Here is a 27,658-nt window from a genome sequence, read left to right as displayed (position 1 = left end):
ATAGACTAACCAAACATTGTAACATCAAAATGATTTTACGGTAAATATTTCTCTATACCTGATAGAAAATCATTTTCGTTTTTATTATTTTCCAATTTATAATCGCCCCGCCGCTGAAATTCGAAGTAATACAGTGTTATTGAGAGCAATGTAACAGCACAATTAATTTATGTTTCATGGAAAAGGTATTTTCAAAAATGTTTTAAATGTAAAATTGATGCAATTATTGTAGATTTAGATATAATTAAATAACATTTATATACATTTCAAATTTTTTAGACTACATCGAAAGCAAAAGAGAATAGGGAATTATCATTCAATACGGTATATTTCCAAGTAAGTATATTTATTTAATCACTCTGAATATATGATTATTAACGTAGTTCCGTCATTCATTTCTTATTTGCTTTAACGATATCTCTACACATGGGTCTCATTTCAAGTTCACTAGTTTATATTTACTGAACATTACAATATCCAATTTAGAAGTTATGTACCTTAATCTATTACGATTGCCAACAATATAGTAGTGCCGCATGGGGTCCCTAAAATACTGCCGTGCCAAAAATACCTTTGACTGGTTTCCTGTAGGGGAAGAGAGATGGGAGATCTGTCGCAAAAGACCAGATGCCATCTGCAAAATATCTAATAGAAAAAAAGGAAGAAAATTTAAATCATTAAATTACTCGATTAAAAGTGTTTTTACTCTCACTACTCATAAACACATTTTGCTAAGCTTTTAAAAGAAATCGTATTTGAATTTAACTCTAAAAAGTAAGAAACCTGACAAACTCATTTAGTTCCTTACTCAGGAAAGCAAAAGAACAAACCGTGCTCAATGAAAAACTCATTTCCTGTTGTGATTATATTAGTGATTAAATATAAGCAATTAGTGGAAGACTGCTTCGCTTGTTATATCATGCTACTGAAAGAAAATATTATTCTGAATAGATTGCCATTTTATTTAAAGGTAATATTGAAATATTCAACTAATAAAGTTTATAGACGAAAAGGAAACATGACAAGTTTGAGTTTTAAAACATGGCAAAATATTGAATATTCAACTAATAAAGTTTATAGACGAAAAGGAAACATGACAAGTTTGAGTTTTAAAACATGGCAAAATATAAATATACGTTGACAATGTTTTGCAGATAGTTATAATATCATTCGACACAATCTGGTGAAAGTCCTCTTATTCTGGCAGAATATTTTGTTCCTTGAACACAGAACATTCTCTTTCCCTGTATAAGCAAAACTCATTTCTTATTATCTTAAATAGCACAAACCGTTTTTATAAAACCAGTTTTAATTTAATGTAGTATACCTAATTTTAAAAAATATCTTTTATAGCCTTTGATGATACCGAAGAAAAATGTCAGATAGACTTGATAGCATTTCAATTAAATGCTAAAAATTATTTGCAAAACGGCGATTGAAATTATTTAACAGTTTTCGCTTAGTTGTTCTTCTCTGTGCGAATAAATGAATTTTGATTAACATATGATTCATAAAAAATTTTTGTTTAATTTATTTCATTATTATGAGGATTGAATCATATTATCAGGATTTCAATTCATATCTTGACACAGTTACACTTCTGCAAAAAGGCTGCAAAAAATAATTAAAAATAAACATTCTTATTATAATGCGCGTTAAAAAACTAAGTGATTCGCGTTTGAAATGCTGAATGTAATATTTTGTTTATTTTCAGCCCCATTCTCAGGATGTACAGTGTTTTCTAGTAGAGTATTTTATAATATTTATTATTTATTTCTTCGAATTTTAAAATGAAGTATAACTTTCTGCTGAAGCATTTCATGGCAAAATGCGTGGTAAACTTCCAGTACTTGATTTTTTTAATTGTCTCTGCATTGGGACATAATAGTAAGATGGCTCCTTCGGTCCATAAGTCCAACTCCAGGTAGACTTACTTATCCTAAGAACCCTGACGCTTTGTTTGAGCCCAAGCTGCCAAGATTCAGATCCGATCCAGTATATTAAACGACTTTTATCTTCTCTATTAGGCACATAGCGAGTCAAGAAAGTGGTCCGCCAGCCCTATTCGCTTACGGTATGAGGCAGTAAATTAAGGTGTCATACACCTTCTGCGAATCCTGGTGTTTTGTTTAGACTCTAGAAACGAGCCTATCTGAGTACATTACCTGGCGCAGCGCAGTTTGCGCTTAAGTGAAAATGGAGTTAAAGCAATTTTCAAACCTTCGGCGACAGTTTGCATTTTGAACAAAAAGGCTTGGATTTATTTGTTGTGAAACACGTCCTTGTCATGATATAAGCAGATTATTTGTCCCAATCAAGGTTTCACATGTAACCATATAACTCAACTGTTCTATCTTACCAACATGGTTCTGCACTGCCAATGTTTCCAAACAATCCGTGCCACCCAAAACAATAGGACGGTTATTCTGTGATAGATATCACAAAAGGCACACTTTCATGTGTGCCATGATGTTCAGTGTTTCACTGAATATGAAGAACGTAATTGAAGTGTATGTTTCGATAGATGTTACTTCCACGGTGACTAGGTAACACTTTGTAAAATTTCATATAGAATGCTATACAAATATTTCCCACAAACATTCTGAGCAAAGAAATATATTTAATTATTCGCATACAATTTCCAAGCATCAACTATTCACGATGTGAAAAATGTGCTGGGTCAAGTTTTTTCTAGTATGTCTTGAAACTATAGGAATAATAATCATCCTCCTAATAAATCAACTTTTCCTCTATTTCTCATGTCTAATATTTTTAAACTACATACAGTGTCTATATAACATTCCAGTGATACTTCCTGTTAAACAACTTTAATGATTTAGGATCAGAATGTTTATTTCCCCTCCAAATAGCCATGTAGATCATCGTCCGAATGACCACGATTAAGTGACGTACTGTTTATTTAATCTCACCAAAAGTACTTTCTTTTAATTCTTGTATAATCTTGCGCAAAATTTAAATTTCTTGGCATGAAACAGGCTATAACAACGGCACCTGGTTTTTTTACTTCCAGTATTTCTTTAATACGCAACAAGTGCAAATTAATGCATCCAAGATGTCTGGATTTATCAGAATGCGTAATTGCATTTCATTCAACGGTGCATAAAGACATTGACATTCCTGATCTTTTATTTTAGATAGACATTAATGTGATCACAGTGTATCGATTCTCTAATAATATTTATCGTCATTAAAAATTTGATGTTTCACAGATTTCCTCCTTTAGCAGCTCTTTAAAATTTCTAGCAAATAAATCTCCTTTAAAAAAACTACATTTAATTTATCTAAACTTTCGTTACTAATATTAATAATTAACAATTCTATTGTGTTGTGACTAATCTCACTTGTCTGCCTAATCAGAACAAGCTCATAAATTTTATTGTGGTAAAGAATACAAGATTGCGTCCATCGTTGGCAAAAGCTTTGAGTGTGATACAGGTAACAGTCGGTCTTTGCCCAGTTCCGCCCCAATTTTGAGAGAATGTGCTCAAGGGAACGGTTCCAAAGATCTCCCATCACTCTTTCCTTACCATCAACCTGTCGGGAAGACTTTCGGTTCCCCGTATATTGTGAATCTCTCCATATCGCAGACATATAATCCATTTGCAAAGATGCCTTCTTCCGGATTCAAGCCCGGGACCTTTCGATACTTTAATTACAGTCACTGACCCTTTCCCACTTAGGGCGGCACTAATATTTGTTTTTTATTAGTATAAATTAATTAAATATCATTATATTATTTATCGTCTTGATTGCAGACACCAATTCTGATGTTCGTAATTGGCTATGACAGTTTTTAATTGCACAGTTTTCAGGTTCGATATTAAGCTTTTCACCTGGTTCGAGACTCGCAACAAGTTTGTTTCATAATTCCATGTTGATATCCATTAATCTGAATTTCGTTAAATTATCCTTTTCCAATAATGTAGATTTAACGTTTTTTCTGAAAATTCTAAATCGGTCGAATGAATGACAAAAAAAAAAAAAAAAAAAATTCATAATCGCAACTACATCAAAAAGGATTTCACTGAAATCAGCATCATAAATACTTCTTTTCGTTTTGGGGATACGAAAATATTTTGTTATCTGTAAAACATTTACATCACTAGATGCTTTCACTCCAATTTTGTCTGCTACATAACTTTTATCGTTGAAACGTCTTAGCCAATATCCATTACTGCCTTAAATGATGCTTCACTTCAATATTAATTTTAGCTTCTTCAATCTTCATTAAAACCATTAAAAAGTTGAATTAGTTACATAATTACTGTAATTAATATAATGATAGTTAAAATAATATAATAGTTAGCATAATATAATGTTATAACAATTAATATAATATAATGATTATGTTATGTGGAAAAAAAAAACTACTTATCTACATTTAACTTTGAACTTCTCAAACTGACTAATCTGTTGCCGCGACAAAATGAAAAAAAAAAAAACAAACTACTAACTACTAAAAGCTACTAAACTTTTGTGCTAAACTCTGTACTCAGTAATCACAACTTTTATATCTAAAAGACATCAAAGAAAGATATCCTCCCTGGTGTTTTGGTAGAATCACGATTAATTATGCACATCCACAACAAAATCTTTAACAGGCTATCTCTCACTAAATTAAAACTAATTTATATCTCCAACCTGAAAACACATAAATTTCAATCTTAAATCTAGAGATAAGCTTAAACCTTGAACATTTCAAATATCACACAGAACTCTTCCAAACACCGGGGAAAGATAAATCTCCCAATTAAGAAGTCTACTCTTCAAATCAAAATAAATTCAGCAAACCGATCGTATAGTCACCAACTAAAATTAATTTTTTTCTACTACCGCAAATATAATTACCCAGGTTCGGTTGAAAAACCAAGTTTCCGTTAGGATCACATGGGTGACCTACAGTAGACCACAATTAATACACACAAAAAAAAAAAAAAACATACAATATTAAAGATAATAAACACATTTATTGAAAATTCCCACACATTATAACTTAAGATAGCTGGCCAGACTACCCCTACAAAATCTTTTAATGTCCTCATAGTTTTTTTCTTTTCATAACAATCTCAATTTAAACATTATTTCATTAACTCAAAAATCATAGGGAAACACGTCACAGTTCTTAATCATTTTAAGCAGGAACTCAAGAATATTAAACTCATTTAAAAAAACTAATTTAGAATAAAACATATTGAACATAGCACTTAAACATTAAAACAAAGATTCACTTCCTCCAATTAGTTCAATTGACTTCTGACTATTAAACATTAAATAAAAAATTACTTTCTCAGCTAGAAATTGTTAAAAATATTCAATTTTTATCTACTTAACATGTCAACTCTTGCTTTAGTATTAAACATTTCCAAATTTAAAAAGATTATGTATCAAAATAAAAAGTCACTCACGAAATCGGCGTACCACCTTTGAGAGAATCAGGGAGCTGCCCAAATCCATTGATCTAAATTACAAATCCCGAAACAATAACATCCAAATCTTCATCGTTGTTTTCCGGAACCGGAGCCTTTTCATAGTTCCAGTTTAAAGTTTTCAAATTCCTCCGTTAAGCAGCACTTTCACTCAATCATCTTCCCGTTTTCGAAGTTCCACTGAAGATAAGAGAAAGAGGTCGAAACTGGAGACAAAAGACCAAAGCAGACCTCAGGCGATGACGACTTTCCATATTTCCACCTTTTCTAAAGCAAAATAGATACTCCAGCACGAACGAGCAGTTCAGACTGTTCCACAAATGGGAAGAAGAGATCTCAGCGACGAAATTGAAAATAAAATGCCGCAAGAATTGCCGCCGTCACCCTCCGTACCCAGAAATCTCGGAGATAAAAACTTAACTGTATACCGCGGTCGACCGACCGCGGCAGGCCCCGTAGGGGCCGCCGTCAAAGTCGCAAACCCCTAAGGCTCAAAAAAACCTCTTCAAAGTCTTCTCTACAAATCGCTATTTTTTCAAGTCCAAAAAAAAGATTCCCTGCCTTCCGTGCAACGGCTTAAGAAACCTCGGTTTACCCACACCAAGAAACGCCTCAAAATTACTATTGGTTCAAACAACACTAAAATTAAAAAATTTAGCCAATCTTACGAAAACTAGGACTCCCTTTCGCCAATTAAAAGAAAGGTCATAAATCGCCACTGAAATTCTCAGAAATTCAGAACTTTCTACAAGAAGACAGACCCTTTCTTTCCCACGCAACAGAAGAATGTTTCCAACCTATAACTGTGTCAAAATATCGCTGCCCCTTAGAACTATTCTCCTCTGGACGAGAAAAACACGTGTTTTCAACCCCCGCGAAAAAAGGGGAAAAATGCAGCTGGACAGTGACCTCTAACCTCCAAAGACGCCTACGCGTGAGAAACGGAAATACAACCGCGCCCTTTTAACTGTAACACATATTCAGCCAAACTTAAGGGAGGTTTGCCGTAAAGTTTAACAGTATTAAATATTAAACATTAATTTAAAATAAGCTCAATACAAATTCATTAAACACAAAAAATAATATAATAACTAAGAATACATTATGCACAGTAAAATACTACGAACTAATTATATACAACAAAAATACATAAGAATTTTCCTTAACAATTCCCCCACGGTACGGAAAAAGAAAAATTTTGAGAAACAAAATTTTTCTACACACGACTTAATAATTACACAAAAATTATGCACAACTGCAGAATATTATTACACACTTGGAAGTAGTCACGGAGAACAGTGATAAGTACACACAACTATTAAAAATTTACCTTCACTTAAACCAACGAAAAAGGAAATTCAACTAAAACATTTAAATACAATTCAATTTGTAGCTACAAAGACAGCAAGAGTGAAGTGTCACTGATACCTTTAATTACTAACTTGGTATCACAATGCTCATAACCCGAAACAACCAAACAACTAGTGAGTAAATAAATACAAGCTTTTTGTATCCTAATCAACAACAGAAGCAAACAACAAGAACCAGAAAAGTTTATCAGAAATAACCTCTAAACTGAAAGGAAGTACAAACACGCAGAGAGAAGCTCCAGAAACGGAATTCAGTAACTTGACCAAAATCTAAACCAAAAAAACGTCTAGCGCGTAACTAGAAACATTAGGCAAAAAAAAAATTTGAAAACTTAACTTGAAACAGGAAATGAAAGTTCGGACCAGCCGAATAAATTCCTAAACGCAAACCACTATGGAGTCACGAACTGAAACCGAAACTAAGAAAACTCTTAACATGCGCGTACCACCAACAGAGTGAAAACCAATTAAATAAACCCGGAACTTAAAAAAAAAATTCTTCAAAGAGCCAAAGAAAATTCAAGACAAATGTAAGGAATCAAAACTCAATAATAAATCAATTATCGAGAAAAAATAATTCTAGACAAAAATTTGTCACCAGGACTACGTCAAGACCGAACCGAAGCAAGTTGAAGAACACATATAAAAATCTCAAAATAACAAAAAGGTGTTCAAAATACCCTTAAAATTCAAACTGTATGAAACATAAAATTTGCCTACAAAAGCTGTTTAGGGAATGTGCACTGATTTGAGAAAATGCAGTATTGAGCAACATCTATACAAAAACGCCCAAAGTAAACAAACAAAATGAAACATACAAAACCCCAATTTAGAAAACGAGACAGCAGTCTGTTCAGGACAAAAGTGCATGCTCTGCAATTGTGAGATGCAGACTTTAGCATAAACACAAAAAATCTACCAAATAGACTACCAAAAATTTATGCAAGGAATAAATGTGAAAATCTCAAACAAGGAGGAAGTGTTTTAAAACTCAAAATCTCCAAAATAAACTCAACTCAACTCAAAATCAATAACTCCACAAATCCGTACACTAAGCTCCAAGTCAAAATCCACACTGAAACCTGGCAGTGTCTCTACCCAAGTATAAAAGCAACAAGAAGTCTTGTGAGTTTAAAACAATGGCAATAAACTGAAAATGCATAGCATAATACTAATGAAAAAAAAAAAAACTCATAATATCAAATTCACACAAAAACTGCTCCAGCAACCTGAAGTCTCCCGTATAAGTATTCATTCTCATTTCACGCCAATGATCCAAACCAGCACACAACTCAAATACCGAATTAGAATTAAAACCATAAGTTTGCAACAAATTCCATCAAGAACCGAAATCCAGTGACAAAAAATTTAAAAACTAATAAAATCAAATAGATTACTCATTAACAATTTAACTCACAGTTAAAAACAAATGTTACACAACTCACTGTTAATTTCCTCACTAGACTAGCATTTAAAAACCTGAACACCTACATAATGAGTATAGAAGAGTAATTATCCTAATTTCATAAATTTCACAACACAACAATTGAACCTTTTCACACAAAATTCTCATAACTCGCAATTCTAAATTCTCTTAAAACACTACACTTCTACTGTTTAACCATTTCTCACCAACAGTAATCACTAATCATCAAACTACAAAACTCAGAAATTAGGTGGAATCTCAATTACAACTTGTACAACTCATTAAGCCAAACCACAACCACAGAATAATTGAACACACAAAAAGCTAAACAACTTCACTCAAGCTGATATTCTAAACATTTCCCTAAAATCTAAAAAAAATTCAGTCAAATTTCTAAACAGACTATCACTGGTCCCTCGGAACTTTACAAACTAACGCGCATTAAAGTTAAGAAAGCAACTCAATTACTCAAAATAAAATCCAAATCTGTTGTACTAATTCCCTAATCCAATAACACCATTTACGAACTTAAAAAAAACTTCACTGTTAAATTAAAACAAACAATTGTTCTGACATTAAAACATAATTCACAAAAAATGAACTAACCAAATCAAACAATTAAAAAATTGCAGTTAACACAAGGAATTCAGAAAAATTCCAATACCATACATTACTTTAAATTAAGTAAAAGGTGAGTCAGAGAGCTAGGTAAACGCAAACATAAAAATTCAGCTCTACTCAAAACACAGTACAAGCATACATAAAATAGAAATTCAATACATAATTCAAAAATACACATTTACATACAGTGGTCTACCAGTCGCGAGGTCACGGCACCATTTGTTACGTAGAAAAAAAAAATTAAATTTTTCATTTAACGTTTATCTCTTTCAAAACTGACTCCTTGGTGCCGCGACAAAAAAAAAAAAAAAAAAAAAAACTAAAACTAATTACTAAAAGCTACTAAACTTTTGTGCTAAACTCTGTACTCAGTAATCACAACTTTTATATCTAAAAGACATCAAAGAAAGATATCCTCCCTGGTGTTTTGGTAGAATCACGATTAATTATGCACATCCACAACAAAATCTTTAACAGGCTATCTCTCACTAAATTAAAACTAATTTATATCTCCAACCTGAAAACACATAAATTTCAATCTTAAATCTAGAGATAAGCTTAAACCTTGAACATTTCAAATATCACACAGAACTCTTCCAAACACCGGGGAAAGATAAATCTCCCAATTAAGAAGTCTACTCTTCAAATCAAAATAAATTCAGCAAACCGATCGTATAGTCACCAACTAAAATTAATTTTTTTCTACTACCGCAAATATAATTACCCAGGTTCGGTTGAAAAACCAAGTTTCCGTTAGGATCACATGGGTGACCTACAGTAGACCACAATTAATACACACAAAAAAAAAACATACAATATTAAAGATAATAAACACATTTATTGAAAATTCCCACACATTATAACTTAAGATAGCTGGCCAGACTACCCCTACAAAATCTTTTAATGTCCTCATAGTTTTTTTCTTTTCATAACAATCTCAATTTAAACATTATTTCATTAACTCAAAAATCATAGGGAAACACGTCACAGTTCTTAATCATTTTAAGCAGGAACTCAAGAATATTAAACTCATTTAAAAAAACTAATTTAGAATAAAACATATTGAACATAGCACTTAAACATTAAAACAAAGATTCACTTCCTCCAATTAGTTCAATTGACTTCTGACTATTAAACATTAAATAAAAAATTACTTTCTCAGCTAGAAATTGTTAAAAATATTCAATTTTTATCTACTTAACATGTCAACTCTTAATTAAGACAACAATAACACGCCGAATAAATACTAATCTTATCTAAACATTATTTCCTGTCTTGTTCATTTGCGGTTTTGCAGCTGAAGATGATGGTTCGGTAAAACCATCGAAACTAGTCCTGTGAAAGTTTTGTAAATTAACGCTGATTTTTGTTGTTTGACTTCTGAATTAGTATTTATTCGGCGTGTTATTGTTGTCTTAATTATAGAAGCCCCAAACAGGCTTACTTTTTGCTTTCTTTTTTGCACGGTGTGGCCGCCATTTTGTGATTGTAGGAGTTTCGGTGAGTACATTTTTGCAATTTTCAAGTTATGTTTATGTTTTGTACATTTGGATATTGTGCTTTGCTTGTCTGATTTCATGCATTTTGCTTACAAACATTTTGTTTTCTATTCATTTCAGTGAGGGATTTTTCTGCTATTTTGTGTGTACTTTATTATTGCTCAGTTAATTTAGTTTGATTTTCTGCATTGTTTATCATGCCTTCATCCGTTAATCGTTTCACTAAATTACGCCTGAAACGGCAAAAATTCCTGAATCATCTTGACTTTTTACTTAAATGTAAATGTAAAAAATTGATCCCCAATTTTATTCAAATCAAATCTAATCAAAAACCTTCGAGTCGCGTTTCAAGAATTCTGTTAAATTGCAAACTTGCCTTACTTCGGTCCGTGATAAGGGATACACGTCAACAATTGTCCAAAATTGAACATGAACTCTATAAGCTTCATCTGGAACTCGCTAAAACATATCCAAAATTCACTGCCCTTGAACAAAAGTCTTGGTCTAGAACGGAGAATGCAGTTAACCGTCATAAAAACACCCTTGTAGTTAAATTCGAAAAACTTCTTTTACAGTCTTCCAGTTCAAGTAGTTCAAAAAATCTTCCCATTGTAAACATCAAGCCAATAGTTAATATTTCTAATGTTAGTCTTTCAGAAGAACAAGAGAGAATTCTAAAATATAATTTTAACTTCTCACAAACCTGTAAACCCTCGATTCCAAAGATTTTGGCTCCTATCGAAAAAGCTTTCAAGTTCAGTAAAGTTTCAGATTCACAGAAAGAAATGATTAGGCATCTTATCGCTCATAATGTGAAATTCAATAATAAACCTTTGAAACCAAATCTGACTGCGAGAGAAAGAGCTACAATGCGCGAGATTCATTCTAACCCGGATATTGTCATTTCAAAGGCCGACAAAGGTGGCCAGATAGTCGTCATGGATAAGAACACTTACATCGATGGTGTCACTAAACTCTTAAACGAAGGACCATATAATCCGATCCCTAAAGATCCTTCACCTTCGGACTTATCCAAAATAAAAACTGCGATCAAATCTTCGCAAATCATTTCAAGCAACTTAAAACATTCGCTTATCCCATCTGTTGCGAATTGTGCCAGATTATATGCTCTTCCCAAAATTCATAAAAGTGGTATTCCTTTCCGCCCTATTGTATCAAATTTAGGTACTGCCTCGTATCCATTAGCTAAATATTTAGTTTCTAGATTTTCCACTCTATTAGACAATAACATTTACACCATAAAAAATTCAATAGAGTTTGTAAAAAAGGTTAAAAACATTTCTCCTCGTAATTTACTCATGGTTTCTTTTGATGTAAAATCATTGTTCACCAATGTCCCAGTGGAGGGTGCATTAAGATGTCTAGAAACCAGACTTCGCGAATTTCATTTCTCTTGCATCGAAATTGATGAGCTAATTTCTCTCACCCAACTCTGTTTGAAACAAACACATTTTGGTTTCCAAAACAAATATTACAAGCAAACTGAGGGATTAGCCATGGGAAGCCCCCTCAGTCCCATCCTGGCTGATATCTACATGCATTATTATGAATCAAAATTGTTTGAAACTTTAAACTTCCCGGCATGGTTCCGCTACGTAGACGATACTTTTACCCTGTTTGAAGGTAATAAAGATGATTTAAATAGAGTTCTTTCAACAATGAATTCTATTGATCCTGCTATTCAGTTCACTTTTGAACTTGAGACTTGCAATTCTCTTCCGTTTCTCGACATTCTGGTCACACGTAACACATCCAACTTCAGTACTACAGTTTACCGTAAACCTTCATCGGTTTGCCTTCCACCACACTTTAAATCATGTCATCCGACTAAACAAAAGTTAGCTTCATTTTATTCCTATGTTTTCCGTGCTCTTCAAGTTTGCTCCTCCAAACTAGCCCTTGATGAAGAACTAAATTATTTAAAAGCAATAGCTATTGACAGGGGCTTTTCACCCAACATTATTAATCAAGCAGTTAAAAAATTCTCATCTCAACACACTAAAAGCCACACTCTTATTTTAGGAGATTATAAAATTTCTGTTGTCATTCCCTTCTTTCCATCAATTAGCTATAAAGTTGCACATATTTTGCAGAAATTTAACTTTCGGGTTGTTTACTCTCCCATCAATAAAATTCCAACTTCTATACTCAAGGACCCCATTCCGGATATGAATTCCTGGGGTATTTATAGGATTCCTTGCCAGTGCGGTTTAATTTACATTGGCCAAACTAAGAGAGCCTTAAAATTTCGCGTCAAAGAACATGAGGCATATGTTAGAAAAAAGGAAACACAGAAGTCTTCTGTTGCTCAACATTGTTGGTCCGAAAATCACACTTTCAATTTTTCTGCTGCCAAAATTATTCAAAAAACATCTTCCATTGGAGAACTGGATTTTCTAGAGGCATTTCACATTCATAAAAATCTTTCTGTTCTAGTTAACGATCCTAATTCCAATCCAAATTTGCCTTCGGCTTTTAGAGAAATTATGTTTTAGTTCTGGTTTCGCCAACAGATGGCGCCACTTGCTTATTCTTGTCCAGGCTTTCTTATCTTATCTAAACATTATTTCCTGTCTTGTTCATTTGCGGTTTTGCAGCTGAAGATGATGGTTCGGTAAAACCATCGAAACTAGTCCTGTGAAAGTTTTGTAAATTAACGCTGATTTTTGTTGTTTGACTTCTGAATTAGTATTTATTCGGCGTGTTATTGTTGTCTTAATTATAGAAGCCCCAAACAGGCTTACATTTTGCTTTCTTTTTTGCACGGTGTGGCCGCCATTTTGTGATTGTAGGAGTTTCGGTGAGTACATTTTTGCAATTTTCAAGTTATGTTTATGTTTTGTACATTTGGATATTGTGCTTTGCTTGTCTGATTTCATGCATTTTGCTTACAAACATTTTGTTTTCTATTCATTTCAGTGAGGGATTTTTCTGCTATTTTGTGTGTACTTTATTATTGCTCAGTTAATTTAGTTTGATTTTCTGCATTGTTTATCATGCCTTCATCCGTTAATCGTTTCACTAAATTACGCCTGAAACGGCAAAAATTCCTGAATCATCTTGACTTTTTACTTAAATGTAAATGTAAAAAATTGATCCCCAATTTTATTCAAATCAAATCTAATCAAAAACCTTCGAGTCGCGTTTCAAGAATTCTGTTAAATTGCAAACTTGCCTTACTTCGGTCCGTGATAAGGGATACACGTCAACAATTGTCCAAAATTGAACATGAACTCTATAAGCTTCATCTGGAACTCGCTAAAACATATCCAAAATTCACTGCCCTTGAACAAAAGTCTTGGTCTAGAACGGAGAATGCAGTTAACCGTCATAAAAACACCCTTGTAGTTAAATTCGAAAAACTTCTTTTACAGTCTTCCAGTTCAAGTAGTTCAAAAAATCTTCCCATTGTAAACATCAAGCCAATAGTTAATATTTCTAATGTTAGTCTTTCAGAAGAACAAGAGAGAATTCTAAAATATAATTTTAACTTCTCACAAACCTGTAAACCCTCGATTCCAAAGATTTTGGCTCCTATCGAAAAAGCTTTCAAGTTCAGTAAAGTTTCAGATTCACAGAAAGAAATGATTAGGCATCTTATCGCTCATAATGTGAAATTCAATAATAAACCTTTGAAACCAAATCTGACTGCGAGAGAAAGAGCTACAATGCGCGAGATTCATTCTAACCCGGATATTGTCATTTCAAAGGCCGACAAAGGTGGCCAGATAGTCGTCATGGATAAGAACACTTACATCGATGGTGTCACTAAACTCTTAAACGAAGGACCATATAATCCGATCCCTAAAGATCCTTCACCTTCGGACTTATCCAAAATAAAAACTGCGATCAAATCTTCGCAAATCATTTCAAGCAACTTAAAACATTCGCTTATCCCATCTGTTGCGAATTGTGCCAGATTATATGCTCTTCCCAAAATTCATAAAAGTGGTATTCCTTTCCGCCCTATTCTATCAAATTTAGGTACTGCCTCGTATCCATTAGCTAAATATTTAGTTTCTAGATTTTCCACTCTATTAGACAATAACATTTACACCATAAAAAATTCAATAGAGTTTGTAAAAAAGGTTAAAAACATTTCTCCTCGTAATTTACTCATGGTTTCTTTTGATGTAAAATCATTGTTCACCAATGTCCCAGTGGAGGGTGCATTAAGATGTCTAGAAACCAGACTTCGCGAATTTCATTTCTCTTGCATCGAAATTGATGAGCTAATTTCTCTCACCCAACTCTGTTTGAAACAAACACATTTTGGTTTCCAAAACAAATATTACAAGCAAACTGAGGGATTAGCCATGGGAAGCCCCCTCAGTCCCATCCTGGCTGATATCTACATGCATTATTATGAATCAAAATTGTTTGAAACTTTAAACTTCCCGGCATGGTTCCGCTACGTAGACGATACTTTTACCCTGTTTGAAGGTAATAAAGATGATTTAAATAGAGTTCTTTCAACAATGAATTCTATTGATCCTGCTATTCAGTTCACTTTTGAACTTGAGACTTGCAATTCTCTTCCGTTTCTCGACATTCTGGTCACACGTAACACATCCAACTTCAGTACTACAGTTTACCGTAAACCTTCATCGGTTTGCCTTCCACCACACTTTAAATCATGTCATCCGACTAAACAAAAGTTAGCTTCATTTTATTCCTATGTTTTCCGTGCTCTTCAAGTTTGCTCCTCCAAACTAGCCCTTGATGAAGAACTAAATTATTTAAAAGCAATAGCTATTGACAGGGGCTTTTCACCCAACATTATTAATCAAGCAGTTAAAAAATTCTCATCTCAACACACTAAAAGCCACACTCTTATTTTAGGAGATTATAAAAATTCTGTTGTCATTCCCTTCTTTCCATCAATTAGCTATAAAGTTGCACATATTTTGCAGAAATTTAACTTTCGGGTTGTTTACTCTCCCATCAATAAAATTCCAACTTCTATACTCAAGGACCCCATTCCGGATATGAATTCCTGGGGTATTTATAGGATTCCTTGCCAGTGCGGTTTAATTTACATTGGCCAAACTAAGAGAGCCTTAAAATTTCGCGTCAAAGAACATGAGGCATATGTTAGAAAAAAGGAAACACAGAAGTCTTCTGTTGCTCAACATTGTTGGTCCGAAAATCACACTTTCAATTTTTCTGCTGCCAAAATTATTCAAAAAACATCTTCCATTGGAGAACTGGATTTTCTAGAGGCATTTCACATTCATAAAAATCTTTCTGTTCTAGTTAACGATCCTAATTCCAATCCAAATTTGCCTTCGGCTTTTAGAGAAATTATGTTTTAGTTCTGGTTTCGCCAACAGATGGCGCCACTTGCTTATTCTTGTCCAGGCTTTCTTATCTTATCTAAACATTATTTCCTGTCTTGTTCATTTGCGGTTTTGCAGCTGAAGATGATGGTTCGGTAAAACCATCGAAACTAGTCCTGTGAAAGTTTTGTAAATTAACGCTGATTTTTGTTGTTTGACTTCTGAATTAGTATTTATTCGGCGTGTTATTGTTGTCTTAATTATAGAAGCCCCAAACAGGCTTACATTTTGCTTTCTTTTTTGCACGGTGTGGCCGCCATTTTGTGATTGTAGGAGTTTCGGTGAGTACATTTTTGCAATTTTCAAGTTATGTTTATGTTTTGTACATTTGGATATTGTGCTTTGCTTGTCTGATTTCATGCATTTTGCTTACAAACATTTTGTTTTCTATTCATTTCAGTGAGGGATTTTTCTGCTATTTTGTGTGTACTTTATTATTGCTCAGTTAATTTAGTTTGATTTTCTGCATTGTTTATCATGCCTTCATCCGTTAATCGTTTCACTAAATTACGCCTGAAACGGCAAAAATTCCTGAATCATCTTGACTTTTTACTTAAATGTAAATGTAAAAAATTGATCCCCAATTTTATTCAAATCAAATCTAATCAAAAACCTTCGAGTCGCGTTTCAAGAATTCTGTTAAATTGCAAACTTGCCTTACTTCGGTCCGTGATAAGGGATACACGTCAACAATTGTCCAAAATTGAACATGAACTCTATAAGCTTCATCTGGAACTCGCTAAAACATATCCAAAATTCACTGCCCTTGAACAAAAGTCTTGGTCTAGAACGGAGAATGCAGTTAACCGTCATAAAAACACCCTTGTAGTTAAATTCGAAAAACTTCTTTTACAGTCTTCCAGTTCAAGTAGTTCAAAAAATCTTCCCATTGTAAACATCAAGCCAATAGTTAATATTTCTAATGTTAGTCTTTCAGAAGAACAAGAGAGAATTCTAAAATATAATTTTAACTTCTCACAAACCTGTAAACCCTCGATTCCAAAGATTTTGGCTCCTATCGAAAAAGCTTTCAAGTTCAGTAAAGTTTCAGATTCACAGAAAGAAATGATTAGGCATCTTATCGCTCATAATGTGAAATTCAATAATAAACCTTTGAAACCAAATCTGACTGCGAGAGAAAGAGCTACAATGCGCGAGATTCATTCTAACCCGGATATTGTCATTTCAAAGGCCGACAAAGGTGGCCAGATAGTCGTCATGGATAAGAACACTTACATCGATGGTGTCACTAAACTCTTAAACGAAGGACCATATAATCCGATCCCTAAAGATCCTTCACCTTCGGACTTATCCAAAATAAAAACTGCGATCAAATCTTCGCAAATCATTTCAAGCAACTTAAAACATTCGCTTATCCCATCTGTTGCGAATTGTGCCAGATTATATGCTCTTCCCAAAATTCATAAAAGTGGTATTCCTTTCCGCCCTATTCTATCAAATTTAGGTACTGCCTCGTATCCATTAGCTAAATATTTAGTTTCTAGATTTTCCACTCTATTAGACAATAACATTTACACCATAAAAAATTCAATAGAGTTTGTAAAAAAGGTTAAAAACATTTCTCCTCGTAATTTACTCATGGTTTCTTTTGATGTAAAATCATTGTTCACCAATGTCCCAGTGGAGGGTGCATTAAGATGTCTAGAAACCAGACTTCGCGAATTTCATTTCTCTTGCATCGAAATTGATGAGCTAATTTCTCTCACCCAACTCTGTTTGAAACAAACACATTTTGGTTTCCAAAACAAATATTACAAGCAAACTGAGGGATTAGCCATGGGAAGCCCCCTCAGTCCCATCCTGGCTGATATCTACATGCATTATTATGAATCAAAATTGTTTGAAACTTTAAACTTCCCGGCATGGTTCCGCTACGTAGACGATACTTTTACCCTGTTTGAAGGTAATAAAGATGATTTAAATAGAGTTCTTTCAACAATGAATTCTATTGATCCTGCTATTCAGTTCACTTTTGAACTTGAGACTTGCAATTCTCTTCCGTTTCTCGACATTCTGGTCACACGTAACACATCCAACTTCAGTACTACAGTTTACCGTAAACCTTCATCGGTTTGCCTTCCACCACACTTTAAATCATGTCATCCGACTAAACAAAAGTTAGCTTCATTTTATTCCTATGTTTTCCGTGCTCTTCAAGTTTGCTCCTCCAAACTAGCCCTTGATGAAGAACTAAATTATTTAAAAGCAATAGCTATTGACAGGGGCTTTTCACCCAACATTATTAATCAAGCAGTTAAAAAATTCTCATCTCAACACACTAAAAGCCACACTCTTATTTTAGGAGATTATAAAAATTCTGTTGTCATTCCCTTCTTTCCATCAATTAGCTATAAAGTTGCACATATTTTGCAGAAATTTAACTTTCGGGTTGTTTACTCTCCCATCAATAAAATTCCAACTTCTATACTCAAGGACCCCATTCCGGATATGAATTCCTGGGGTATTTATAGGATTCCTTGCCAGTGCGGTTTAATTTACATTGGCCAAACTAAGAGAGCCTTAAAATTTCGCGTCAAAGAACATGAGGCATATGTTAGAAAAAAGGAAACACAGAAGTCTTCTGTTGCTCAACATTGTTGGTCCGAAAATCACACTTTCAATTTTTCTGCTGCCAAAATTATTCAAAAAACATCTTCCATTGGAGAACTGGATTTTCTAGAGGCATTTCACATTCATAAAAATCTTTCTGTTCTAGTTAACGATCCTAATTCCAATCCAAATTTGCCTTCGGCTTTTAGAGAAATTATGTTTTAGTTCTGGTTTCGCCAACAGATGGCGCCACTTGCTTATTCTTGTCCAGGCTTTCTTATCTTATCTAAACATTATTTCCTGTCTTGTTCATTTGCGGTTTTGCAGCTGAAGATGATGGTTCGGTAAAACCATCGAAACTAGTCCTGTGAAAGTTTTGTAAATTAACGCTGATTTTTGTTGTTTGACTTCTGATTTAGTATGTCAACTCTTGCTTTAGTATTAAACATTTCCAAATTTAAAAAGATTATGTATCAAAATAAAAAGTCACTCACGAAATCGGCGTACCACCTTTGAGAGAATCAGGGAGCTGCCCAAATCCATTGATCTAAATTACAAATCCCGAAACAATAACATCCAAATCTTCATCGTTGTTTTCCGGAACCGGAGCCTTTTCATAGTTCCAGTTTAAAGTTTTCAAATTCCTCCGTTAAGCAGCACTTTCACTCAATCATCTTCCCGTTTTCGAAGTTCCACTGAAGATAAGAGAAAGAGGTCGAAACTGGAGACAAAAGACCAAAGCAGACCTCAGGCGATGACGACTTTCCATATTTCCACCTTTTCTAAAGCAAAATAGATACTCCAGCACGAACGAGCAGTTCAGACTGTTCCACAAATGGGAAGAAGAGATCTCAGCGACGAAATTGAAAATAAAATGCCGCAAGAATTGCCGCCGTCACCCTCCGTACCCAGAAATCTCGGAGATAAAAACTTAACTGTATACCGCGGTCGACCGACCGCGGCAGGCCCCGTAGGGGCCGCCGTCAAAGTCGCAATCCCCTAAGGCTCAAAAAAACCTCTTCAGTCTTCTCTACAAATCGCTATTTTTTCAAGTCCAAAAAAAAAGATTCCCTGCCTTCCGTGCAACGGCTTAAGAAACCTCGGTTTACCCACACCAAGAAACGCCTCAAAATTACTATTGGTTCAAACAACACTAAAATTAAAAAATTTAGCCAATCTTACGAAAACTAGGACTCCCTTTCGCCAATTAAAAGAAAGGTCATAAATCGCCACTGAAATTCTCAGAAATTCAGAACTTTCTACAAGAAGACAGACCCTTTCTTTCCCACGCAACAGAAGAATGTTTCCAACCTATAACTGTGTCAAAATATCGCTGCCCCTTAGAACTATTCTCCTCTGGACGAGAAAAACACGTGTTTTCAACCCCCGCGAAAAAAGGGGAAAAATGCAGCTGGACAGTGACCTCTAACCTCCAAAGACGCCTACGCGTGAGAAACGGAAATACAACCGCGCCCTTTTAACTGTAACACATATTCAGCCAAACTTAAGGGAGGTTTGCCGTAAAGTTTAACAGTATTAAATATTAAACATTAATTTAAAATAAGCTCAATACAAATTCATTAAACACAAAAAATAATATAATAACTAAGAATACATTATGCACAGTAAAATACTACGAACTAATTATATACAACAAAAATACATAAGAATTTTCCTTAACAATTCCCCCACGGTACGGAAAAAGAAAAATTTTGAGAAACAAAATTTTTCTACACACGACTTAATAATTACACAAAAATTATGCACAACTGCAGAATATTATTACACACTTGGAAGTAGTCACGGAGAACAGTGATAAGTACACACAACTATTAAAAATTTACCTTCACTTAAACCAACGAAAAAGGAAATTCAACTAAAACATTTAAATACAATTCAATTTGTAGCTACAAAGACAGCAAGAGTGAAGTGTCACTGATACCTTTAATTACTAACTTGGTATCACAATGCTCATAACCCGAAACAACCAAACAACTAGTGAGTAAATAAATACAAGCTTTTTGTATCCTAATCAACAACAGAAGCAAACAACAAGAACCAGAAAAGTTTATCAGAAATAACCTCTAAACTGAAAGGAAGTACAAACACGCAGAGAGAAGCTCCAGAAACGGAATTCAGTAACTTGACCAAAATCTAAACCAAAAAAACGTCTAGCGCGTAACTAGAAACATTAGGCAAAAAAAAAATTTGAAAACTTAACTTGAAACAGGAAATGAAAGTTCGGACCAGCCGAATAAATTCCTAAACGCAAACCACTATGGAGTCACGAACTGAAACCGAAACTAAGAAAACTCTTAACATGCGCGTACCACCAACAGAGTGAAAACCAATTAAATAAACCCGGAACTTAAAAAAAAAATTCTTCAAAGAGCCAAAGAAAATTCAAGACAAATGTAAGGAATCAAAACTCAATAATAAATCAATTATCGAGAAAAAATAATTCTAGACAAAAATTTGTCACCAGGACTACGTCAAGACCGAACCGAAGCAAGTTGAAGAACACATATAAAAATCTCAAAATAACAAAAAGGTGTTCAAAATACCCTTAAAATTCAAACTGTATGAAACATAAAATTTGCCTACAAAAGCTGTTTAGGGAATGTGCACTGATTTGAGAAAATGCAGTATTGAGCAACATCTATACAAAAACGCCCAAAGTAAACAAACAAAATGAAACATACAAAACCCCAATTTAGAAAACGAGACAGCAGTCTGTTCAGGACAAAAGTGCATGCTCTGCAATTGTGAGATGCAGACTTTAGCATAAACACAAAAAATCTACCAAATAGACTACCAAAAATTTATGCAAGGAATAAATGTGAAAATCTCAAACAAGGAGGAAGTGTTTTAAAACTCAAAATCTCCAAAATAAACTCAACTCAACTCAAAATCAATAACTCCACAAATCCGTACACTAAGCTCCAAGTCAAAATCCACACTGAAACCTGGCAGTGTCTCTACCCAAGTATAAAAGCAACAAGAAGTCTTGTGAGTTTAAAACAATGGCAATAAACTGAAAATGCATAGCATAATACTAATGAAAAAAAAAAAAACTCATAATATCAAATTCACACAAAAACTGCTCCAGCAACCTGAAGTCTCCCGTATAAGTATTCATTCTCATTTCACGCCAATGATCCAAACCAGCACACAACTCAAATACCGAATTAGAATTAAAACCATAAGTTTGCAACAAATTCCATCAAGAACCGAAATCCAGTGACAAAAAATTTAAAAACTAATAAAATCAAATAGATTACTCATTAACAATTTAACTCACAGTTAAAAACAAATGTTACACAACTCACTGTTAATTTCCTCACTAGACTAGCATTTAAAAACCTGAACACCTACATAATGAGTATAGAAGAGTAATTATCCTAATTTCATAAATTTCACAACACAACAATTGAACCTTTTCACACAAAATTCTCATAACTCGCAATTCTAAATTCTCTTAAAACACTACACTTCTACTGTTTAACCATTTCTCACCAACAGTAATCACTAATCATCAAACTACAAAACTCAGAAATTAGGTGGAATCTCAATTACAACTTGTACAACTCATTAAGCCAAACCACAACCACAGAATAATTGAACACACAAAAAGCTAAACAACTTCACTCAAGCTGATATTCTAAACATTTCCCTAAAATCTAAAAAAAATTCAGTCAAATTTCTAAACAGACTATCACTGGTCCCTCGCAACTTTACAAACTAACGCGCATTAAAGTTAAGAAAGCAACTCAATTACTCAAAATAAAATCCAAATCTGTTGTACTAATTCCCTAATCCAATAACACCATTTACGAACTTAAAAAAAACTTCACTGTTAAATTAAAACAAACAATTGTTCTGACATTAAAACATAATTCACAAAAAATGAACTAACCAAATCAAACAATTAAAAAATTGCAGTTAACACAAGGAATTCAGAAAAATTCCAATACCATACATTACTTTAAATTAAGTAAAAGGTGAGTCAGAGAGCTAGGTAAACGCAAACATAAAAATTCAGCTCTACTCAAAACACAGTATAAGCATACATAAAATAGAAATTCAATACATAATTCAAAAATACACATTTACATACAGTGGTCTACCAGTCGCGAGGTCACGGCACCATTTGTTACGTAGAAAAAAAAAATTAAATTTTTCATTTAACTTTTATCTCTTTCAAAACTGACTCCTTGGTGCCGCGACAAAAAAAAAAAAAAAAAAAAAAAAAAAAAAAACTAAAACTAATTTTTAAAAGCTACTAAACTTTTGTGCTAAACTCTGTACTCAGTAATCACAACTTTTATATCTAAAAGACATCAAAGAAAGATATCCTCCCTGGTGTTTTGGTAGAATCACGATTAATTATGCACATCCACAACAAAATCTTTAACAGGCTATCTCTCACTAAATTAAAACTAATTTATATCTCCAACCTGAAAACACATAAATTTCAATCTTAAATCTAGAGATAAGCTTAAACCTTGAACATTTCAAATATCACACAGAACTCTTCCAAACACCGGGGAAAGATAAATCTCCCAATTAAGAAGTCTACTCTTCAAATCAAAATAAATTCAGCAAACCGATCGTATAGTCACCAACTAAAATTAATTTTTTTCTACTACCGCAAATATAATTACCCAGGTTCGGTTGAAAAACCAAGTTTCCGTTAGGATCACATGGGTGACCTACAGTAGACCACAATTAATACACACAAAAAAAAACATACAATATTAAAGATAATAAACACATTTATTGAAAATTCCCACACATTATAACTTAAGATAGCTGGCCAGACTACCCCTACAAAATCTTTTAATGTCCTCATAGTTTTTTTCTTTTCATAACAATCTCAATTTAAACATTATTTCATTAACTCAAAAATCATAGGGAAACACGTCACAGTTCTTAATCATTTTAAGCAGGAAATCAAGAACATTAAACTCATTTAAAAAAACTAATTTAGAATAAAACATATTGAACATAGCACTTAAACATTAAAACAAAGATTCACTTCCTCCAATTAGTTCAATTGACTTCTGACTATTAAACATTAAATAAAAAATTACTTTCTCAGCTAGAAATTGTTAAAAATATTCAATTTTTATCTACTTAACATGTCAACTCTTGCTTTAGTATTAAACATTTCCAAATTTAAAAAGATTATGTATCAAAATAAAAAGTCACTCACGAAATCGGCGTACCACCTTTGAGAGAATCAGGGAGCTGCCCAAATCCATTGATCTAAATTACAAATCCCGAAACAATAACATCCAAATCTTCATCGTTGTTTTCCGGAACCGGAGCCTTTTCATAGTTCCAGTTTAAAGTTTTCAAATTCCTCCGTTAAGCAGCACTTTCACTCAATCATCTTCCCGTTTTCGAAGTTCCACTGAAGATAAGAGAAAGAGGTCGAAACTGGAGACAAAAGACCAAAGCAGACCTCAGGCGATGACGACTTTCCATATTTCCACCTTTTCTAAAGCAAAATAGATACTCCAGCACGAACGAGCAGTTCAGACTGTTCCACAAATGGGAAGAAGAGATCTCAGCGACGAAATTGAAAATAAAATGCTGCAAGAATTGCCGCCGTCACCCTCCGTACCCAGAAATCTCGGAGATAAAAACTTAACTGTATACCGCGGTCGACCGACCGCGGCAGGCCCCGTAGGGGCCGCCGTCAAAGTCGCAAACCCCTAAGGCTCAAAAAAACCTCTTCAAAATCTTCTCTACAAATCGCTATTTTTTCAAGTCCAAAAAAAAAGATTCCCTGCCTTCCGTGCAACGGCTTAAGAAACCTCGGTTTACCCACACCAAGAAACGCCTCAAAATTACTATTGGTTCAAACAACACTAAAATTAAAAAATTTAGCCAATCTTACGAAAACTAGGACTCCCTTTCGCCAATTAAAAGAAAGGTCATAAATCGCCACTGAAATTCTCAGAAATTCAGAACTTTCTACAAGAAGACAGACCCTTTCTTTCCCACGCAACAGAAGAATGTTTCCAACCTATAACTCTGTCAAAATATCGCTGCCCCTTAGAACTATTCTCCTCTGGACGAGAAAAACACGTGTTTTCAACCCCCGCGAAAAAAGGGGAAAAATGCAGCTGGACAGTGACCTCTAACCTCCAAAGACGCCTACGCGTGAGAAACGGAAATACAACCGCGCCCTTTTAACTGTAACACATATTCAGCCAAACTTAAGGGAGTTTTGCCGTAAAGTTTAACAGTATTAAATATTAAACATTAATTTAAAATAAGCTCAATACAAATTCATTAAACACAAAAAATAATATAATAACTAAGAATACATTATGCACAGTAAAATACTACGAACTAATTATATACAACAAAAATACATAAGAATTTTCCTTAACAATTAGTGAGGCTATTCATCTCTTCTCTAATTTTCTTTTATATACTTAGGCAAAATGTTAATCCTTTCTGTTTAAGATAAAGAGTACTATGTGTAATGCCCTTTCTTCAGGGCAAATAAAATAAACACGTTATTTATAAATATGCATTATGTTATTATGAGCATTATTATCCGCATTGAATATATTTACTTTCAGCTGAAACTATCCTCTCATTTCGCTCTTTAAGCCAAATGAGAGGATAGTTTCACTGAGTTCATTAACTGCTATTTAATGGAAATAAACCTTTCTCTTGCTCTGTAGTTAATTTTGATAACTATGACATATTTTCGCTGAAAGGGGTCGACTCATATATATGTTCATATTTATTAAGTTGTTTTCCATTGGCATAATCTTCTCCAGACAATTATGTATTAGTTCTTAACACTTTTATAATCGTCTAATTCTTAGGCAATTCAATCACATTCATAAATTTAGGCAAGTCAGTGAGAAAATTGTTTCTGTTTGAGAAGAAATTCTACTTCTCAATAGAATACCTGATAATTAATTTTTATAAATCTTCAAAATGTGTTATTTTCAGGCAGACGTCCTTGCTTTAAAGTCATTACTCAATCGCGTAGCTAATAGCATAGAAGAAATCGCCAATAGTGTATAGTTGAAACAAGTTCAACTCCGACAGCGAAGCACAACCTATGCTAAAGCGAAACGCTAATCATGTAAACTAAAATATTCCAAAACCTATTTCCCTTATAACTATCCTTATCCTAAGGGAAATTGAGCCGCGAAATATCTCAATTATCAGAAACTAAGGCACGTCTGCGCAGTTACGTTAGGACTAAGATACAATCTGCTCCCTCGACGATCGAACTCTCAGACCACTTACCATCTTCAGGAACCCGAGGAGCACACCCAGGCATAGCGTTCAAGAACGCCACCCGTTCAAATATATATTTTGTGAATCGTAGCTTGCTTATGGTGCTGTGTACGAATCCTTAATACAAGCATTACAAATCCTAAAATCTTAAAAAGTAATGTGTAATAAAACTATTTAAAAGAGCAATTGTATCAGCTAAGAACTGCGCAAGATAAAAAGCGAAAACTCTGAAATCTGTGTAAAAACATCTGTTCGAAATTATACTGCAATTCTATTAAAAGGTTTAACTGCAGCAACGCTTTTTTTTTCCTTTCAGAATTGTGTAATCCGTCTTGTTCGACGATGCAAAGATGATTTTGAGTGCTGTAAGTTTTTGTCTTTTTAATTTATTTACTTTTTTTGTCATAATTTTAAAGCACTTGATATAGTCTGATAAAGTAAATAAAAAAGCTTTACCAGATACTTTTCTTTAGTCCATTTCGCTTAACTTGAAAATGATTAAGTCTTCGTTATCTTTATAATTGGTTTAAGCTCTGGAATTTTCAAACTGTTCAAACCATTTACTGGCAGATGACCTCTTTTTTCACCCGTTTCACTTTTATATACGAAATCTCTCTTAAAGCAATTATTTTCTATTACTCATACTATTTTCTCTAACTCCACATCTCTGAAAAGAAGACAAAACCTTGAAAACTGAAAGTATCTCTGAATTTCGGTACAAGTTTAAAAATGCCAGTTAATTAATACAAAAAATTAAAGTTTACAAAATATAAAGATAGGGAGCTAAAAGTATAAAAGAGAATTTAAATGTTATTAAAAATAATGAAGAAATACCTGAGAAAGAAAAACTGGAACTATATTGTACAGAAATATGTACCAGTGTGAAACACAATTAAGAACACGAAGAGTATAAAAGTCATTTCAGTTTTATCAACAAATTTCCTGGTTAGGCAGACGAAAACCCTTGATTTTAACCTCATGAGAAATGTTTAATTCCGATGAAAAGAAAATTCCAGAAAATGAAGAACGCGATCATTGTTATGCACAAATACGTAATCATAGCGACAAACCTCTCTCTCTGTATATATATATATACGTAATAATAAGAGGACAAGGAAAAACCGGAGCAGTGTCGATGAGTGCTTAGATCCGTATTGAAGAAGAATTTTGATTGCGTAGGATACTAATAATGTATAATGTTAACTTGGTAATATCTAAAGAACTTGGCAGTCGAGGAGATTTTAATTCTATTTTTATTTCCAATTGATATTTGTGGCCACAATCACTTGACACTCTAGTCGTTCCTTTCCACAGAAGATTTACATTTTTGATATTGTTGAGATAGAAAGCAAGCCAGCGAAATTACATGTTAGCACAGTAGAGAGCAAAGCTGAAATGCGTGGTTATGCTTCTGAGTTTGAATATATTACAACCGAGCCGACAGGATACATGTCCTGTGCGTTGGAATTCCAGTGGAAATGTCATCGCAGTGTCTGCGATAACCAACCATATCTTCAAACTTCCATGTGTAGCGGAAATTCATAATGGATATCAAGTACCTGCAAGTCCAAAAGTGCTAACGTCCGTAAAAAGGAAGTGTACGGCCATCTGTTATATAATTAGAAATAAAAAGGCGATTTACTTCATAAAAGTGTGCCTGTTCCTCACAGAAGTGTTATCATTCAAATTGTGGCTACGATTGTCAAAGCGAATTAGTTAATTAATACCTTCAAGATATTTACGGCTTCGTCAATCTATGTGTGCATATGCGGTGATTTAATAAGTGTAATGCAATTCAACAGCAATATAAAAATGCGAAAGAAAAATTCGAATCATAGAATTTCTGAGAGTGCTTAAAAATGAAATCTAGTGTCAGCCTTTCAAAATTAATTTAGCGTTTGTTTATAGCAAAATGACGAATGGGTTCCGAGTGCTAATGCTTAAAATCATTCCAGTGTTTTCAAGGTCATCTAACTGCATATCTTGATCCGGCTCTTATGTGAATAAATTCTCAATAGGATTAAATTTACACTTGAAGTAGGTGCCAGAAAATCATATTCGCTTCTACGTTTGAGTAATTAAATCTCCA

At 33.7% G+C, this 27,658-nt stretch overlaps 1 protein-coding gene across 1 annotated transcript in view; it reads left to right on the top strand.

The window, feature by feature from the left end:
• Positions 1-27,658, top strand: part of LOC118191631 (uncharacterized) — a 74,889-nt gene that overhangs the window by 33,077 nt on the left and 14,154 nt on the right. Inside the window, exons 6-7 of the mRNA XM_085824547.1 lie at positions 280-336; positions 25,886-25,934. Coding sequence (XP_085680673.1) covers positions 280-336; positions 25,886-25,934 — 106 coding nt within the window. The remainder of the gene's footprint in view (positions 1-279; positions 337-25,885; positions 25,935-27,658) is intronic.

The sequence above is a fragment of the Stegodyphus dumicola genome, chromosome 9 (assembly GCF_044657685.1).
Source record: "Stegodyphus dumicola isolate Sdum_Otavi_A_Nest chromosome 9, ASM4465768v1".
In the NCBI taxonomy this organism is placed as follows: Eukaryota; Metazoa; Arthropoda; class Arachnida; order Araneae; family Eresidae; genus Stegodyphus; species Stegodyphus dumicola.
Note: the sequence above shows the minus strand (reverse complement) of the source record. Positions and strands in the feature narration are given on the sequence as shown.